At 43.4% G+C, this 17,904-nt stretch overlaps 1 protein-coding gene across 6 annotated transcripts in view; it reads left to right on the top strand.

The window, feature by feature from the left end:
- SFC (ARF GTPase-activating protein) overlaps positions 1-16,343 on the top strand; it is a 93,497-nt gene extending 77,154 nt beyond the window's left edge. For 5 of the 6 annotated variants that reach the window (XM_086483883.1, XM_086483885.1, XM_086483882.1 and 2 more), the window contains 8 exons: positions 884-1,015; positions 1,198-1,416; positions 1,493-1,567; positions 1,667-2,020; positions 3,792-3,946; positions 15,146-15,245; positions 15,350-15,870; positions 15,982-16,343. In XM_086483883.1, coding sequence (XP_086340009.1) covers positions 884-1,015; positions 1,198-1,416; positions 1,493-1,567; positions 1,667-2,020; positions 3,792-3,946; positions 15,146-15,245; positions 15,350-15,870; positions 15,982-16,090 — 1,665 coding nt within the window. In that variant the 3' untranslated portion in view covers positions 16,091-16,343. Of the gene's footprint in view, positions 1-883; positions 1,016-1,197; positions 1,417-1,492; positions 1,568-1,666; positions 2,021-3,791; positions 3,947-15,145; positions 15,246-15,349; positions 15,871-15,981 lie in introns of those variants that run through there. The other variant, XM_086483888.1, reaches the window with a different exon arrangement.
- The last annotated feature ends 1,561 nt before the right edge of the window (positions 16,344-17,904 follow it).

Genomic DNA, 17,904 nt, shown 5'->3' with positions numbered 1-17,904 from the left:
CAAGCCCCAAGGAGGACCATTTAAGTTGAAGTTTGATAATTTGATTTTAATTTCTCAATTCTAATTTCTTGCTGCCGCGTGCCACTTGAAAGTTGGGCCTTGGCGATTGGCCTATTCCAATTTCCAAACACTTATAAAGTTATATGTATCTCCAAAGTCCACAGAGTCACAAACCACCTATATATATCTCCTTATATATCTAATATTCCTTTAAAAAAAAAAAGCCTATCCCTAGTGTAAACCTTTTTCTCAAAGCCCACTTTTGTTCAAACTGGTATTTTAAAGATTACCACTATTTGTTAACCGGTTTGCTCTAAAGGAAGGGTCGATCGAGAACCGGTTTTTGTGAATTCTAGCCGGTAGTTTTATACACAACTCCGTTTTTTTTCGGACACTGGTATGAACTTACTCCCCCTTCGAGGTCTGATCACATAGGGTTTTGCACTTCCCTATAAACGAATGCCAACTCATGTTCACTGCATAACTCTGAGGGGGGATTTGTTACTATATCATGGTAGTGATGTGTGTGAACACATTTAGGTCCGCTGGGCATTTTTTTTACTCGTAAGGAGGTTTTTCTCCCCCGGCTTGTATATACGCCCATCAGCGTTTGGTCCATTATGCAATGCTGGCAAAAACTGCATGAAATCTGCCTGGCTATCAGGTGCTGGATAGCTCTGCTTCTGCAGTTCTTATTAGAAATGGCTCAGTGCATAAGGTGTTTAATTTTGAAATCACATGAAGGTTTAGTGAGCCTTCAGAGTTAAGTGGATATTTGGTGGTAGGCTGTAAATGCTCTAACAAATAAGAACTTTAATATGTACTGTTATGTGGTGTTCATCTACATTGATTTCTTATGACTTTAAAATCTCTTGAGGCGCAGGTGCAGACAATTAAGCAAGGGTACCTTTTGAAAAGGTCCTCGAGTTTACGTGGAGATTGGAAAAGAAGGTTTTTTGTGCTGGATAGCCGAGGAATGTTATACTACTATCGCAAACATTGGGGCAAACCCACAGTAAGTATATTAACTTAATACTCCTTCATTAGATGTTTTCCTCTGGTCTAAATGTTATTGGCCTTGTATATTAAAGGTACTGTTGTCTAGATTGGTCTTCAAATTTCCTAAAGATGCTTTTGGTTGAAACGTTTGCACCGTGTTATTAGTGTATGTTCAGATTTCTTTGCCTGTTGTTTTAGGGACACAACAAAGGTCATGGTCGCTCTCATGGTTCAGATAATACCACTGGCTTATTGAGCAGATTCCTCTCCTCGCATCAAGGATCACCACAAAATGAGAAGACTGTAGCACATCACACCGTTAACTTACTCACCTCCACCATAAAGCTTGATGCAGAGCAGACTGATCTTCGATTCTGCTTCAGAATAATCTCCCCATCCAAAAATTATGCTCTTCAGGTACATAAAGACACTGACCTTACTAACGGTGGACTTTTAAGCCTGTTATTGTTCTTATGCCATTTGTTGTGAACAGGCAGAAAATGCAATGGAGCGAATGGACTGGATTGACAAAATTACTGGAGTAATTGCATCACTGCTAAACTCTCAGGTAGGACAGCGAGTGCCAAGTTCATTGCAAAACTTGTCTGTGCCGTTGGTGTTTCAATTTTAAGTTCAAAATTGAGAACTCTTGTGATGCATGTTGCAGGCAAGTTACAGCCACAGGCTGCCGCATAGTCCTTTAAGAAGCAGCCATCAACGCACAGGCAGTGAGAGTAGCTCGTTAAGTAGCTCTTCGGAATTTGATCCCACAATGTCTGAAGATTCTGGAGCATCAAGGCTCCTCTTTTCAAACGGTCGAGACAGCGGTGCTAATCGTTCTCTTGGGAATTCGGCTGAGCAGCAAGAAAGACCGATAGATGTGCTCAGACAAGTACCAGGAAATGATGTTTGTGCTGATTGCAACTCCCCTGAGCCAGACTGGGCGTCTCTGAACTTAGGCGTCCTCTTATGCATTGAATGTTCTGGTGTTCACCGCAATCTCGGTGTTCATATCTCAAAGGTATAACCATTTGTCCCATTAACAATGATGTAACATTTGCAACTGTTAGTCCATGGGATGCTGGAAGTGTGTGTGGGTTAAGATTTAATGCATTTATAGAGATAATACCTGCTTCAAATGAAACCTTCTGTTTGGAATCTTTTCAATAGTATAGAAAGGAAGTTAGGTGGCCTGGCAGTGAGATCTTAGTTGATCGAGAAGACGTCTGCGTTAATTCAAAGCATTTGCTTCTGGTCCGATTGAAGCTGATTCATCCCTAGGCAATTTTTAGGTGTGACTTACATGCCACTCCTCATCTTCTTACAGTTGGGGTTACTATGTTTCTCAATTTTCACGACTTCTTGTCAATAAGTGTTTACTCCATTGTATTAAAGACCGTCCGACACCTTACATAGAGCAAATAGGGAAATTACATGGCCAAGCTTGATGCAGAGTGGTTACCAACTAACTTTGAGCCAGGGCAGCAAGAAGACTTACCATGAGAGATAGCCACCCAGTCAAATAGCTGCATTGAAGGTATCGCAGGATCCACAGGGTTATTGTATGATGTACCAGGTCAGCTGACAGTAATTCCTCACTGGCCTTCACCAGCTTAATCGTTGCAGTTTCTTCAGCTTACTTCTTTGTATGATTTGAAAATAAGGCTATGTTTTTTATTCACTCTTAAAGTCACATGGAGTAGTACTCCAATGCCCATGAACTAGTGCACAGGTGAATTTGTACTACCAAATGGCTCATTGACGGGCCTTCTTTGTTCAAGCTTGAAAACTTACTGTACAAGAAACGCAGTAGTATCGGGTACGACTATCCCCCCCTTTGACACATTTTGCAAGCACACCACCTGATTCGATAAATCACCTCTGCCTCTTCAAGTGCTTTTTCGAAGCTGGTTGCCAAGCAGCTGTGCTCCCAACAACGATGGGTTCTCTCTGCCATTACATGATCGCCACTACTTGACCTTTGGAAATGGCAGTCAATAAGGGCTCACTGGGACTTGGAAGGGCTTTTCTCCGATACCTGCAACTGACAAGATAAAGGTGTGTGGAGCCGCCAAATGACAAGATTCCGCCTGTGGTGACCACACAATGACAGCTCACCAATGAGCCAAGCTGCCGTTGTGACTGAAGGTGGGGAAGACGATTGCTACATAAGCTGTGAGAAAACTCAAACAAAAAAATGAAAAACAAATAATAGAAGAGCTGAGAGAATTTCATGTTGAGGGCTAGAGCACCCTGAACAGCCAAAATCAGCACCCCTGTAGCTATTTCTGCTATTGCAGAGCAGCGAGATGCAAATGGAATCAATGATCAGGTACTCACAGCCTCAGAGGCACCCATTAAAGACAGCTTGCTCTGCACTCTGATAGTCTGAGAGTGGAATTGACATATCTGTCTTTACGGTTGTAGGCAATTGGAAGTAAGATCACCGACATCAACCAGGACTAGGTGGATGTCTCATAACTCCATCTACAGATACCAAGAAAAGACCTTATATAGAGAATCTCGCTCAGAATTAAAGAAGGCATCCAGACAGCTAGAGAGCATACGAAAGTGATATTAGAGAGTTAAGATAAAAAACACGAGAGAAGCAAGATGGTTTTGAGAAGTTCTGAGACATTTTGTTTGTTATTTTGTGGTCATGCAACTTTCAGAGTTAGGAGATACTCAGTGGCACTACCATCATTTCAGCTTCTGCTTACCCATTTAATTAAGTTGTGCTGAGTGACATTGTCTTTGCAAGCTAAGTTGTGTTTTTTTCCTTCAATTCTCAGGTGCGATCATTGACTTTGGATGTGAAGGTTTGGGAGCCATCTGTTATCAATGTATTTCAGTCCCTTGGGAATCAGTTTTGCAATTCTGTTTGGGAAGAACGAATTTCGAATGAAGACAGTCCAGCAAGATTGTCGAATGTTGATAGTATGCTCAGGTTTCTTCTGAAATTCTCTATTTGTTGTGAAGTTTTTCAGGAGCTAAAAAGTTATGAGTAAAACACATTTGCATAAGACTAAAAATAGATTGTAGGAAGTATATCGATCATACAACATAGGAAATTAAATCTCAAAGGTGATCCAAGAGATGCTTGCAAAACGCGATGTTGTCATAACAGCAATAGCCAAAGAGGACCAGGATAGTTTGAGCCTGCCAGATGCTGACCACTGACAAGAGTCCATGAAGGGTTCATCTGATTAAATGGTGCCACGTGACAAGTGTTGGTGACAGTAGTTCTGTTGCAAACAATGGCATCGTTAACAAATTTTTCAAAACAGACTTTGAAACAAAGCTGGATGTAATACTATCAAGTGTCAATGGATGGCAAATGGAAGATGCTTGATAAGAATGGGTTGAAGGTGGGACTCAATCAAAGATCTAACTCATCAATGGGTGACTACATCCAATTGTGCAGCGAGCTCTAGGTAATATCAAAGACTGTGTAACATGTCAAATGTGGAGACTAGTTCCTACTTGACATAGATCATGTAGGTATAAAACATCTCGGAGTGCCTTTTTGCAAAAGGGATTGCGGAAAATATACGAGTTCTTGGGTTAAGAGTCAGTATTTCTCTGTTGTGTAAATTGCAAGACTAGCATCTTTCTAACAACATAACTGCATCAAAAAACTCTCCCAACATTTATTGCCATAGTTTGTAACTTTGCCTAGTGAGCTAAAACCATCTTTGAATCTATAGTGATACCTTAAGGACACACACATGCAGGTTGAATCATTGACCTAAGATTAGTTGGTTTTAGGACTACCAAAGCGCTGCACAGCGCGGCTCAACGGCGATGACAAGTGATTGTATAGGAGCGCAATTTATCATGAGAAACTTGTTGTGTTGTGTGTGCTTTCCCTTATCACTTGCGACCATGGACCAAGAAGCTTCTTGTGCATTTTTCCCTTGCATTTATCATGATGTATTTGAGTCTTTTATTTGAAACCAGAAGAGCCTCAGTTCAATTCAACAATTTATTTTGGCCTGAAATGCGTACGTTGCATGCTTGATGGCTTAGGCTGCAACCTTGTAGGTTGGGACGATCAATATCCCAGAATATACACAAGCGTTTTGAAAGAAGTAGACTTTGGACGGGTTGGAGCTAATACTGTGTCCCCCCTACCAGGCAAGCACATACATTGCTCAACAAGCCGGTCTGTTGAGCGATGTATGTGCTCACCTGCTAGGTTGGCTAGAGGCAAGATCCCCTTTCCTAGGCCTTTTTAAGGTCAGAGTCTGTTTTTGTCGTTTGTAGCCGTTGTCTCTATCATTTATATTGAGGTGGCACAATTTTGGCTGGTTTTATGAGGTGTCCCTTTTTTGCAGATGGTGGGTGCAGGGTGTGAGTCCAGCAACAGTGTAGGGTTCCTTTCTAGGGACCCCTGGTCCCCCTTGTACCGTTATGTTGTTGCAGCATACATAGCGAGCGTTTTGGGTGCTATCATACTTGTTTACCCTTTGCATGTAGTGCCACATTCTGAGCCCGTAGTAGTAGAGATCCATCCTCCATCCATCATAGTTACCACTCATTGTGCACACCAGTTTACTAACTAGGGTTAGCTATAATCTTTATTTTAAGTTGATCTTTTCCTTTTTTGAGATGACGAGGGATATATCACGTATGTACATTGATTTATCTCATAGACCAAGTTTGGCCCCTCGAAGACGTTAATAAAATCTTCCTTCCTTTCTTTCTCTGTGGGCGATCTTTGTCCATCTCTCTCTTGCTCTATGTGATGTCCTCCCCCTTTTGTTTTTTGTTCACACGTGTAGGGCTGATCAAGGGAGAGTGGTTAGCTACCTGCTCTTCAATTTTGGTTCAAGCCTTGGGCTGCTACAGGGGCTGTTCCCTGTTCGGGGCAGATTTGGAGTAGAGATCGAGTTTTTCGAGTCATTCTGGCTCTCCATACTCTGAGAGAGTCAATCTTACCTGGTCGCAGCCCTGCTTATCATCCGATTCACCTTTTCAATCAAAATTCGCATGTTTTTTATAAGAAGCCTACAATCTAGAATAGTTTAGGAGACTTGTGGAAGATTCATAAGTGTCACTCCACAAATGTTAACTTCAAATCCAAAGTGCTATAACGTGTAAAGTTTGAGGCTTTTGTACAATTATACGATACCATGGACCACTTGAGACATCCAACGCCAAACTATCATAATTGAACAACACGTAGAAAACTTTAATTGACTCTAGACTATCACAACCAACAACAATTAACAAACTCCAAAAAATTTAGATTACACAATGATTCCATACCATCATTTTGAAGCTATGGAAAACAGTGAATACTAGAATCAATCATGAACAATGAGAAGTACCTCATATGAAATGAGAGATAAATGATAGTCTCATCAGATTGACAAAATCCATTAAAATATATACAGTTGACAGTATCACAGATTACAAAACAATTGCGAAGTTATTAATCAAGAGTTAAGTGAGACAATTGTCTTATCTTGTTCTACAGGACAAGTTTCGTGTATATACAAGTCTATTAAGTTTGTTCTATAAGACCTTCCGTGATTGGTCAGCTTCCAAGAGTGATTAATGATCAAATACATGTATGATCTGGTAATGTAGTTTTTTCAACATACCATGTACGGTACAATCAATACATATGGATCTATTTACGGTATGTTCGTATCCTACCTTGCCATGCGCGATTGTCCGTGAAATATGGCAGATTTTGCATCGTTATTAGCAAAGCTCGGGGAAGAAGGGAATTAATCTAGTAGATGAACAAGTTTTTTTCGTTCTCTAGTTAGAAAGTAAAGACAAAACAAAAGCCATGATTGTTAAGAAAAGATTGGATTTTTGAGTTTGTGCGGTAGTGTTGATGCGATAGTTTGAGAGCCATGCACTTTTTTGTTTCGGTCATGAAAATTGTTGACTTCCTAGCTTTTGGCGGCGTCGGTTATTAAAAGCCAAGATTTTTGGCAATACAGAAGCAAGAGGCAAAGGGCCTTCAAAGATGTGCCTAGGGGGAGTTGTTTATGCTGAGAGATCTGACGAGTGTCTCCTTTTGATAGTTGTACACTCGGAATATAAAGAAATATGCAAGGGGCGCCTAGTCGAGGGGCCAACGCCATTCTGCACACCTTTGTGAAAATCGAGTGTCTCTGGGCGCCACATGCCATTTTTTAAGGGAACTCAAGCTTGAAGCTTGGCGAGAAGGAGCTCCTTCCTAGGCTCAACGCTTGAAAGGAGCCTGTGAACAATGAGCTTTCCTAGCAAGGCACTACTCTATGAGGCTGGGTCAATGTGTCCAAGCCCACCCGTAGCGGTGGTTAGTACGATGATTGACCAAGCAACCTTGGTGCGTGCGGGCTTTTCCTCTTTGCTAGACCATAGAAAGTTTTTGATAAGCCGTTGAATCTGGTCCATGCAAGAGCTTGAAAAGATCCAGCGAGGGGTAATGCATGATGCATCGCATCATCGCCAAAAGCACATGATTGGCCACCACAATGTGTCCCGCCAAGGCACATTTGTTTACGTTCGATGTACGAGACAACTTCTACGTTTGGTTCCGTACCATGAACTTCTATGTTTTGTTCCGGACTCGTTCGGCAATTTTAGTAGGCCAAGGTTGTGGGCTCTGTTAATCGGCCAAAATGAGCATTTTTTAACATTGTGGGCCGCATTTCTAGCCTTCTTAACCTTTATCTCAATAAGCTCTTTTCCCTCATGTTTATTCCTTTAAAGACTAGATTGTAAGCTAAAGTAACAAGTCCTCTATTTTTTATTATCGTACATTACATCCACAATACGTTATAATTTTTTTAGTTCGATAAGTACCACACATCTTCGTAGATGTAGTGATGGTACGTGATTGTACATGTCAACCTTGTGCCAAGGATACATGAGATGAGCTCCAATGTATAAGCTTCCTCCGAATGCTTAGGAGAAGAAGGGCAATCTGCTAGTGTCAAGCCAAGCCTATTCTGACATCCCGAGTAGCGTAGAGTTTTCTCGAGGGGAATCCATTTGAAGCCCTCGGTAGGGGACTAATATGAGGTGGATGTCCTGACAATCAAAAAAGCAATTGTCTTGCGCCAGTTGATCGACGTACCCAAGGCTATACAAAAACTTTCAAGAGCCTGTTGGCCTCTATGAAAATTGGCCGCTTGGCCAACCAAATACAATGCATTGGCATCAACAAATTCTGCATCCAACAACTTCTCCTCTTGCAGAGGCATGGGCCCACTTTCTTGAGCATGAGACAGGTGCTCAAGTGTTTGCAAAGAACAGGAACAAGACGGGGCCAAGTGGGCAGCCTCTCTTTTAGTTAACACCCCCCCCCCCCCCCCCCCCCCCCCCCCCCCCCCCCCCCTCCCCCGCCTCCCTCCCCTCAAAACAAATTAGTATCTGGCTCTGAGCAGTAGAGTACAAATCAACGCCTTTGATTCAAGTCTCAATAGAAGAAGAAGAGAATTTTAACGTTGTAGGAAACTATCCCAAGAAACCTTAAAGATCTATCCGACGAGGAGAGTTGAACTTAAGACCTATTATTCAAGAGGGAAATGGCATAACCAATCTACCACACTTGGGTGATAGAGAAACCGATCCTTAATATGTTACCCTCAGGAAAGCTCCAATCCACATGATCGCAAGCTTTCTCAAAGTCAAGTAGCTAAATCATGACTGCCTCATTTTGCATATGGGCCACCCAAAGGTGAAGATATTGTCAAGGATACTGTGTATGGCATAACCAATCTACCACACTTGGGTGATAGAGAAACCGATCCTTAGTATGTTACCCTCAGGAAAGCTCCACTCCACATAATCGCAAGCTTTCTCAAAGTCAAGTAGCGAAATCATGAGCGCCTCATTTTGCATATGGGCCACCCAAAGGTGGAGATAATTTCAAGGATACTGTGTTTCTCAACAAACCGCGCCTATGAATCATGAATCGGCTCCTAGCCGAGTTGAGGATCGTAATGGGCCTCCATTGCGTGATGCCATTGAAAGAACCACCCTCCTTGGAGATGAGATATGACAACCTTTTGACAGGCTCTAAGACATCACGCCTTGAGCTGTATCTCCAACACTGCTCATAGCAGTCTGCTAAAACGTCTCCACAGTCTTTGACAAGCTATCATCCAAAAGAACACTCTGTTATAGGCTTGGACACTCCAAGCAAGAAATCAATAGCAACCCACAAATAGAAACTACAAAATCATTGAACTTGACTAGAGAGAGAGAAAGAGAGTCGACATGGCTCGACAGAGTTCCGAGCCTAGATGCATTGGCCCAAAAGACTGACGCCCCTTTCAATATTTCTTTATCATTATGCTGGCAAAGTACAACTCTCGAGGGTCCAACTTTCTTCGAGACTCTAATGTCCAAATGCCCTCTGAAGAGCGATCCCAAGGGCACTTTTAAACAATACAAGGGATGCCCAAAAGCAGAGCCCCAAAAACACTCAATCCAAAAGCAATGCATCCCAAAAGCATCTGCCAGCAAAAGCTAATGTAAAACTACGAAAATCGGCCACCAACACAAAACACGGAAAAATCTATAGCCTGCCACGTGTCATGTCAGCGCAATTTACGGACAGTTGAGCGAGAGATAAAGCTTTTGATTTTGAGGGTTTCAAGCCCCTTGGCCGGTGCTCCATAAGTTGGGTAAGTTGGTGGGTTAGGTTTTTAAAATCGTAACCCCCTTATTAGGCCCTTTAGCCCCAGCTTGTTCAGGGTTCTTCTAGATTCTGTTTCTCTTGTCCATTCGGCCATTTCTCTTCTAAGCGGGCTCACCACGTCATCACTTTGTGCCACTCTCTTAGGAATCCGAAGTGCCTAGCTTAGCCTTCGCTCACCCTTCTTATTGACTGGCAAGGATCAATCACTCGCATATGGCCGAAGGAGCAGCCTGCCACAATAGCCGAGGACCCACCATTGGCCCAAAGAAATCACCAAGATAGAATTGAATCAAGCCGTAAGAGGTTTACCCTTCCCAGGTGACTATTAGAGCGAGAGAAGTCAAGCCTCTTGTGCTTTCGCACAAAAGCCTTATGCTCCTAAACATTCGACAACCTCAAAGTTGTACATATTCTCCACCAAGCTGCCAACTCACTGCCTGAGACTGTAGTGTGAGTGCCTCCTACCCGATCAGATGGCTCCTCAAGCATGTTGAAGTTCCCCCACCAATGTAACAATGCTCCATAGTTGGCTGGGCTGTGAGTATACAAGCCCAAAATCTATTTGAGCACTCGCATGGTTGGGTGCATAGACATTCAACAAGCGAATCAACTCTCTCTGAAAACGCATGGTAAGTCACCTGGCCCTGCCAACATAGCTACAGGTAATGGCGATTTTTGGGGTTCTGTCCCCGTTCTGTGTTTCCTTTTGCTGTTCCAATCCTTGTTTCATGTGACAGTTGTGAATATGTATCACAAGGAATGGAAATCCTTGCCCATTTTGGTTCCCTGTTTCCATGTTGCGTTCCATGTGACTTTACCTGCCTGGCACAATAATCTCGTAGTCCACAATAGCATGATTCAAGGTATCCACAACGGAGATACATACACCTTTCTGAGGGCCGATTTGCCAAAGCCAGCTGACGAAAATGTCTCATATTGACTGTCAAGTAACTGACCACAATGCTGAATACGGCTCTCACACATTGGTGCTCGTGACCCATCAAGACGTCAATGCAACCACCACCAAACACTGCGGCAACTCTCGTCTCAAGCGACCCCAGTAATGCAAAAGCTGTGGTCCTTGGAGTTCTTCAACGCTCCTTGAGACAAGCCTCATAGTGAAGCTGTGAAATCTGATGCTATACTTGTAGTGAAATGCTGCTACGAACATGTAAGGTGCAACTAAATGAATGTTGTTCTTTCTCAAGATGAGTGCTCCGTATTGTGATTAAGGTTCCTTTTTGTTCTTATGGAAGGGAGAACCTTCCGTTCTTAATGAGAGAGTGCAATGATCACAAACAAGTGGATGGACACTGTGCGTGAAAGTGTATGAGAGAGAGAGAGAGAGAGAGAGAGAGAGAGAGAGAGAGAGAGAGAGAGAGAGAGAGAGAGAGAGAGAGAGAGAGAGAGAGAGAGAGAGAGAAATGAAATGAAATGAAATGTTATATTAACGTCTTCAAAAGGCCAAAATGACCTATGAGACCAATCAGTTACAAAATAGTGAATCTAATGAGAGAGAGAGAGAGAGAGAGGAGAAATACGACATGTAAAACCCTTCTCCGAAGGCCCCACTCTCGTTGGCGAGAGTGGTCTACTATTGATTGCACAATCTGGTACAAAAGTGGATGAATGATAACTGATGCAAGTCTGGGAGCTATGTCGATGTCGACGACGGGGATGACGAGACCAACTCGAGGGCTGAAAATCTGTGTGTTCGCTCTGCTGTCGAAAAACGCTAGAAGGCTGAAAATTGATGATGCAAAAACGCTGATTTTAGGCTTCTTCAAAACGCTGTTTAAGGCTGAAAACCTGCTGTCCAATTCGCTGGTTTGGGGCTGATCTTGACTGCTGAAATTCTGAGGTTATGGCACTGCTGAAAACCCTAGGAAAGGGGGCGTTGATGTCTTGTTGAAAACGCTAACTGCTGCCCTCCGTGCGATGGAGATTTGCTTGGAAAACACCGAGTGTGGGAGTCTTGTGGCGATGATGCTGATGCTGAAAATGCTAGTGGGAAAACGCCAGGCATGACTGCTTGTGTTTTTGCTTGAAGGAAAAACGTTGGGTTCTTGTGAGGTTCCACCTTGAGGGCCTGATGCAAAGTTGCCTTGTGCTCTCTTGGTTTCATCTGCCAAATAGTGCTAGCCTTGGTTTGCTTATATATTATCTTACCCAATTTGCCCTACTCAGTTCCCAACAAAAGTCACTTAAAATAATAAGTGAAAAATGTCAAGAATAGGGAAAATAGGTGAAATACATTGGAAAATTCCCTTGAAGGATTTTGATGGGAATGCTTCTGATCATGCTGTGTGCAACCAGAGAATATGCATGTATACTAAGTGTCTGGGCATGCACGGTCTGCGAAGAGACCCACAAAAGTGCCAGAACACTTCTAATCTAGACTCATTGGACTGACGGAACCCTTGTTATGAAGTAGCTTGTCCACGGACATGTAGGGTTGGATGTGTCACGTGGCATCCCCTCCTTTTTAAGGTGAGGTATTGCTATCGAGCTGCATGGCTTCCTTGTAGTCTTCCAACAACTGTGGATAATCCTTGAAAAACTCTTCGTCGACCCACACTGCTTCGTGGGTTCTTCGATCCTTGAACTTCAAGAAGTATTCTCACTTGCTTTTTCGAACCATGTCGAAACCGATTCAACAACACTTGCTCTGGCTCCAGGACTTCAGCTTCATCGATGATCTCCGGTTCTTCTTTTTCCGAAATGTCCTTTGGAGGTGTTGCCTGAAACACTTTCAACCAAGAAACATGGAAAACGTGATGCATTGACCATGAGTTAGGCAATTGTAATTTCATTGAAACCTCATTGATCTTTTTAATGACTGGAAATGGACCATAAATACGAAAGGACAACTTGGGACACTTCTTTCCAACTTGGTTAAGACGTTGCTTCATGATTCTTAGATACACCCAATCTCCTTCCTTGATCGAAACATCTTGACGATGCTTGTTAGCTTGCCGTGAATAAGATTCCTGAGCCTTGCTTAGCTGAAGCGTCACACTCTCAGAAATCTCATCCAATGACTGACTTTCAGCATTGGTATCAGGCATTTGACTGACCGAGCAAGTCAAAAGTGATTGGAATGGACGACCAAAAGTTGCCTCATATGGAGTAGAAGAAAAAGAGTAGAGTCATTCAAAATAGCCCGGACCAATGGGAGATAGAAAAAGAGTAGAGTCATTCAAAATAGCCCGGACCAATGGGAGATAGAGCTCCCACTGAGACTGCTGATCATGCACATATGACTTTAAAACATCAAAAGCCAATTGATTGTAAATCTCTATCTGACCATCTGACTGTGGATGAAAAGCCGATTGAAAATTCAACTTAGTGTCAAAATTTTCAAAGAGTGCGCGCCAAAAATTGGACGTGAACTTAACATCCCTATCTGAAACAATTGATTTTGGCAAACCACAGAGGGGGTACCAATGCTTAATGAACAACCGTGCTACATCTTGTGCCTTGACTGTGGCTTTACAAGGAATCAACATGCAAAACTTGCTGAAACGATCAACAATTGTCAAACATTGAGTGTTCCTTGAATGCATACTTGGTGGTAGGTTAGTCACAAAATCCATGGAAATATCTTGAAAAGGTCCATCGGGAATAGGCAGCGGAGCAAGAGGCCTTGCTGCTTACCTCGAGGAGTTTTCACCTTTTAACATATAGTGCATTGTGTGACATAATGAAACACTTCCTTACGCATTTTAAGCCAATAAAAGAATCTTTCGATTTTTTCCAAAGTGGTGTTCATTCCCCTGTGTCCACCCATGAGAGATTCATGTGCATCATGCGATATTGTGACCACCATGCCTGGCGATCACTCCAATGTGCACTAGGCATAGACTGGAGCCACTTGAGGGCTTGATGATCTGTGCGAACTGTAAACTCTCTACCATAAAGAAAATGCTTCCAATGCTTAAGAGAGTGAATGACAGACAAAAGTTCTTTATCATAAACTGAATAATTCTTTTCCGCACTATTGAGCTTCCGTCTGATGGAGGTGTATGGAGAAGCCATTGGTGTCTATGATTTCTCGGACGATTAGGGCCACGGTCTCAGTACCACATGACATTGTTAGGGTGGAGCTCGCTGCTCTTCCATTGGTAGTGGAGGCAATCACTCGATCAGTTTCATTTATGCATAGCACTTGGGCTCTCCCTAGAGATAGATATGCTCGATTAGCACTCGAGTCTTCGCGACAGCTGGCACTGCAAGGAGATAGATAATGCTAGTATGCAGAGATGGCATCTTTGTTTCAGTTACATGGCTTTAATATGGACCGGCTACCCCCATTTCAATACTCTCTGGATGCACCCTCCATCCCCCTCACAAGGGCAGAGATTACGAGGCTCATCAGACAAGACTTGATTCAGTCGGATACAAAGAGGACATGGATACAACCTATACATGAGCTAGGTACGAAGATGACTTTCTATAGAGAGCATCTTCTCCAACTCACGGAGGATGGTTTTGTGATTAGACCAGGATACATGGATACTCATCTATCCCACGGGATACGATGTGCTATTGGTCAGACACGCACATCCTTACATCAGCTAGAGATTGAGACGGGCATATTTAGAGGAGTACCCGTTGAGTCCAGGATTTGTCAGGTGTGCAAAAGAGAGCCAGAGACAGAGCTACATTATGTATGTCATTGCCCACTATACTATGAGATACGAGGCTGCTTTCACTGTCTATTCAGAGAGGGTTTTGGGCCACTTGCTAGAGTCATGAGATACCAAGATCGTAGATGCTTCGGATTATACTTATTGGAGATTCGCAAACACAGAGAGGACCTCTGAAGAGGGGCACAATGAGAGAGATCCAGCGATAGCGGAAGATCACAGATTTCTTTCAGTCACAGACAGAGGAGTTCGAGCAGCCCCCACAGCATAACAACACCAGAGGCACCAGAGGCATACTGCTTGATCGGGCGATAGAGTTGGGGTGGTCCCGTCGCCCACGGATGAGAGGGCCCTCTCGATATCGGCGTAAATTGCGACAGAGGATGCATACCATATTGGCTCGACATAGGAGCGGTTCCGGATATTGATGTATATGTATATGATGCCTCGACTGTCAGAGAGCTCCATTGTATCAGCTCACCCTTTGTCTTTCCTTTGTATCAGCTTTCACCCCACCCCTACCCACTATTTTCTTTTCAGTTCTTTGTACTTTTTGTACCATCACCACATGTAACCTTTTGGTCTCATAGGTCATTTTGGCCTTTTGAAGACGATAATGTTACATTTCATTTCATTTCATTTTTGTGTGTGTGTGTGTGTGTGTGCGTGCGCGCGCATCGTAGTTATAGTCTCTGTTAGTGTGCCAGTTTAGCTTGAAGTCATTCAATGCGAAATTATCAGTGTTGAGTGCCACAACTATGGTCATCCCTCTCTTATTTTCTCTGGAAGTGGCTGAAGCTTGAAGTAAGTGAAAATGGACCTTTACATTTTTTTGAGTTTGTAGGTTTGACTCAGGCCATAGAAGTGGTGAGTTGAGTTCCTTACTCAAGAAACCTGATACGAGGGATTCTCTGCTATGTAAAGAAAGATACATTTATTCAAAGGTGTGACATTTCAAAGGAATCGGTCACCAGTCTTTGTTTTATCGCGATTCTCCTTAATCCTATGTATCTGTATTTTAGAAGTCATGACCTTGGTTTGCTTGCAGTATGCAGAAAAAAAATACATTTTAAGAGCAGATCTGGAAGCTGATCCCGCATCAGATGCGTGTAGGATTTGGGATGCAGTACAGGCAAGAAATAAGCAGCTTGTATACCGTCTTCTTGTTTGTCACGATGCTGATGTGAATACCTTGTATGAACAAGCCATGGAAGGAAGTAGGGTAATGTTACCTGAACCAAATTCCAATGATCACATACTCAACCATGCAACTCAGGTGCAGGAAAATTTCAGCTCCCGGATTGAGGGGTCGAACTTAACAGTTGGTGAGACTCTTCAGATGTCCAGGAATGGAACCTCTTCGGGAAGTTCAGAATCTACTTCAGATGATTTTGAGTTGCAAGGTTCAACTCTGCTTTACTTGGCTTGCCGTAACGGTGATCTTGGCATGGTTGAGCTTTTACTTCAGTATGGAGCTCAAGTGAATGTGGTTAACGGCTGGGGAAAAACTCCACTGCAGCAGTGCATAGCATATGGACAGAGTGCTTGCGCCAAGCTTTTACTATCAAGGTCAGCAGTGATTCAGATGTTATGTTTGCATTATGTTTGGTAGTGTCTGGGTTCTCGTACTGTAGATTCATGTCCTTGAATTTTGACATTCTTAGCCTTGTGGTTTTGCAGGGGAGCACACTCTGAGCTTGCTGATAGAGGCATTAGAATGCCATTTCAGACGGCATTGGACCATGAAACAGGAAGTGAGGCTAGTGGTTTGTCACAACAGCTTTTATAGCAAGATTAATTGATAATGTCTTTTCAGTAGTGCTCATTGTTCTCTTTCTGGGGCCTTCCGGAAGTTTGTAAATTAGAGTCCGGGTCAGATGACTGAAAAACTTCGCCATGTGTTGATTGTGCTAGAAGATATAGATGCCTTCCATTGGGAGGTTTCTTATGTTGTACATCATTGCAATGGCAAGTTTTGGTTACTCTATGTGTAGGTGAAGGTCCGTTTCGTCATTGCAATAGCAATTTTTTATTACTCTTTATGTGTAGGTAAAGCTCTGTTTCATCATTGCAGTGGCAGTTTTTGGTTCCTGTGTGGAGTGACGAAGGCTGTTTAAGCCTGCAGATTATGGACACAGTCCAATGTAAGCAAACTAAAAATTCAATCGTGTTAATGTTCATGGGCGGAAAATTTGGGCATGAGATAACACATGTACGAAAGCATCCTATCGGCTTGCATCGGGAGAAAAGAAAAGTACAAAGAAACGATTCTAATTACCACACCTGGTTGCAATACCGGATGTAGGTCCTCACCTTGTCAATTAGGGGACAGATTTAATGCTTTCCTGTACAGGTTATCTGTGGCTCCCTTGATTGGCCATACAATATCTATGTAACAGATGTGCTACACTTATTGCTATCTCTAGCTCAGCTACACGGTCCGTTTGGATGGCCCGTTGCACACCTGTTTTGAGCAACAAGTGTCTTCTGAATGGTATCTGGCTGTTGGGGTTTCCTGGATCAACTGCCCATGCAACACAGCAGATGTACAAGGACTTCCCAATTTTTTCGATGACATGGAAGGCTTACTGGAGTAGAGTCTCACCACCTCAGTAATTTCATTGACACTACCTAGCCATTGTACATGCTCTGGGTGTTCAACTTACTCTGTAGGAGGATCTTGATGTTGTCGTATGGGGTTTATAGTAGAGAGAGAGAGAGAGAGAGAGAGAGAGAGAGAGAGAGAGAGAGAGAGAGAGAGAGAGAGAAAGAAAGAAAGATTTTTAACGTCTATGTCAGGCCAAAATCGGCCTATGAGACAAATCAAATGTACATGGCGTGTATGTCATCCGTCTATCGGAAAGACAAATGAAACAAAACTGATACAAAACTGAACTGAATGTAGGTAATGGAGTATCTGAGGAGGGATGGGGTTCTATCTCTAGGGGTATATGCATGTCTATATGCTCAAGGTAGTACAATCATGAGAATGCATCAAGCTCTCTAGCTCCATCCTGTACAAATGGGGGGATGTAAGATGTGGTACATGGGCGGGGCTGGTGCCAAGGCTACCCGGATGAAAGCTGTCGGGTCGGCCCTCATCTGAGCTACTCGCTCCTCAGTGGCACAACGCTCCCGGGCTCGGATCTCCTCGATCTGTCGGTGGTGGGAGCTCACGCCCCTGTAGCCTGTGACTCGTGGTCGTCGTCTAGCTCGGTTCACCTCCGCCTGTGGGAGTGTCACTCCTCTCTGAGTATCTGGTGAGGTAGGGGTGGCAATCCTCTGAAAGAAGTCTGTGAGCTGCGACTGTCTCCCCTCTGTCTGTGTAGCTGTGCGTGGCTGTAGTAGTGTCCCGATGGCTCTGTATCTCTAGTAAGAAGCGTCCGAGCTGTCTCTGATCTCGAGAGTCCATGATCTCTCGGAGAGTGGGCTGTCCTCTGAATAAGGCCTCATATCTGCCTCTGATCTCAGTGTATGCTCTGCATCTACATACAAAGTGCTCCTCACTCTCCACCTCCTCTGTGCAGGCTCTGCAGACTCGCTCCTCCCTGGGAACACCAGTATGTCTCCCGATCTCAATCTCTAACCTGTGTGAAGCCACTC

The sequence above is a fragment of the Adiantum capillus-veneris genome, chromosome 16 (genome assembly GCF_014529385.1).
Source record: "Adiantum capillus-veneris isolate H3 chromosome 16, ASM1452938v2, whole genome shotgun sequence".
NCBI lineage: Eukaryota > Viridiplantae > Streptophyta > Polypodiopsida > Polypodiales > Pteridaceae > Adiantum > Adiantum capillus-veneris.
This window is presented reverse-complemented; position numbering and strand designations above follow the sequence as displayed.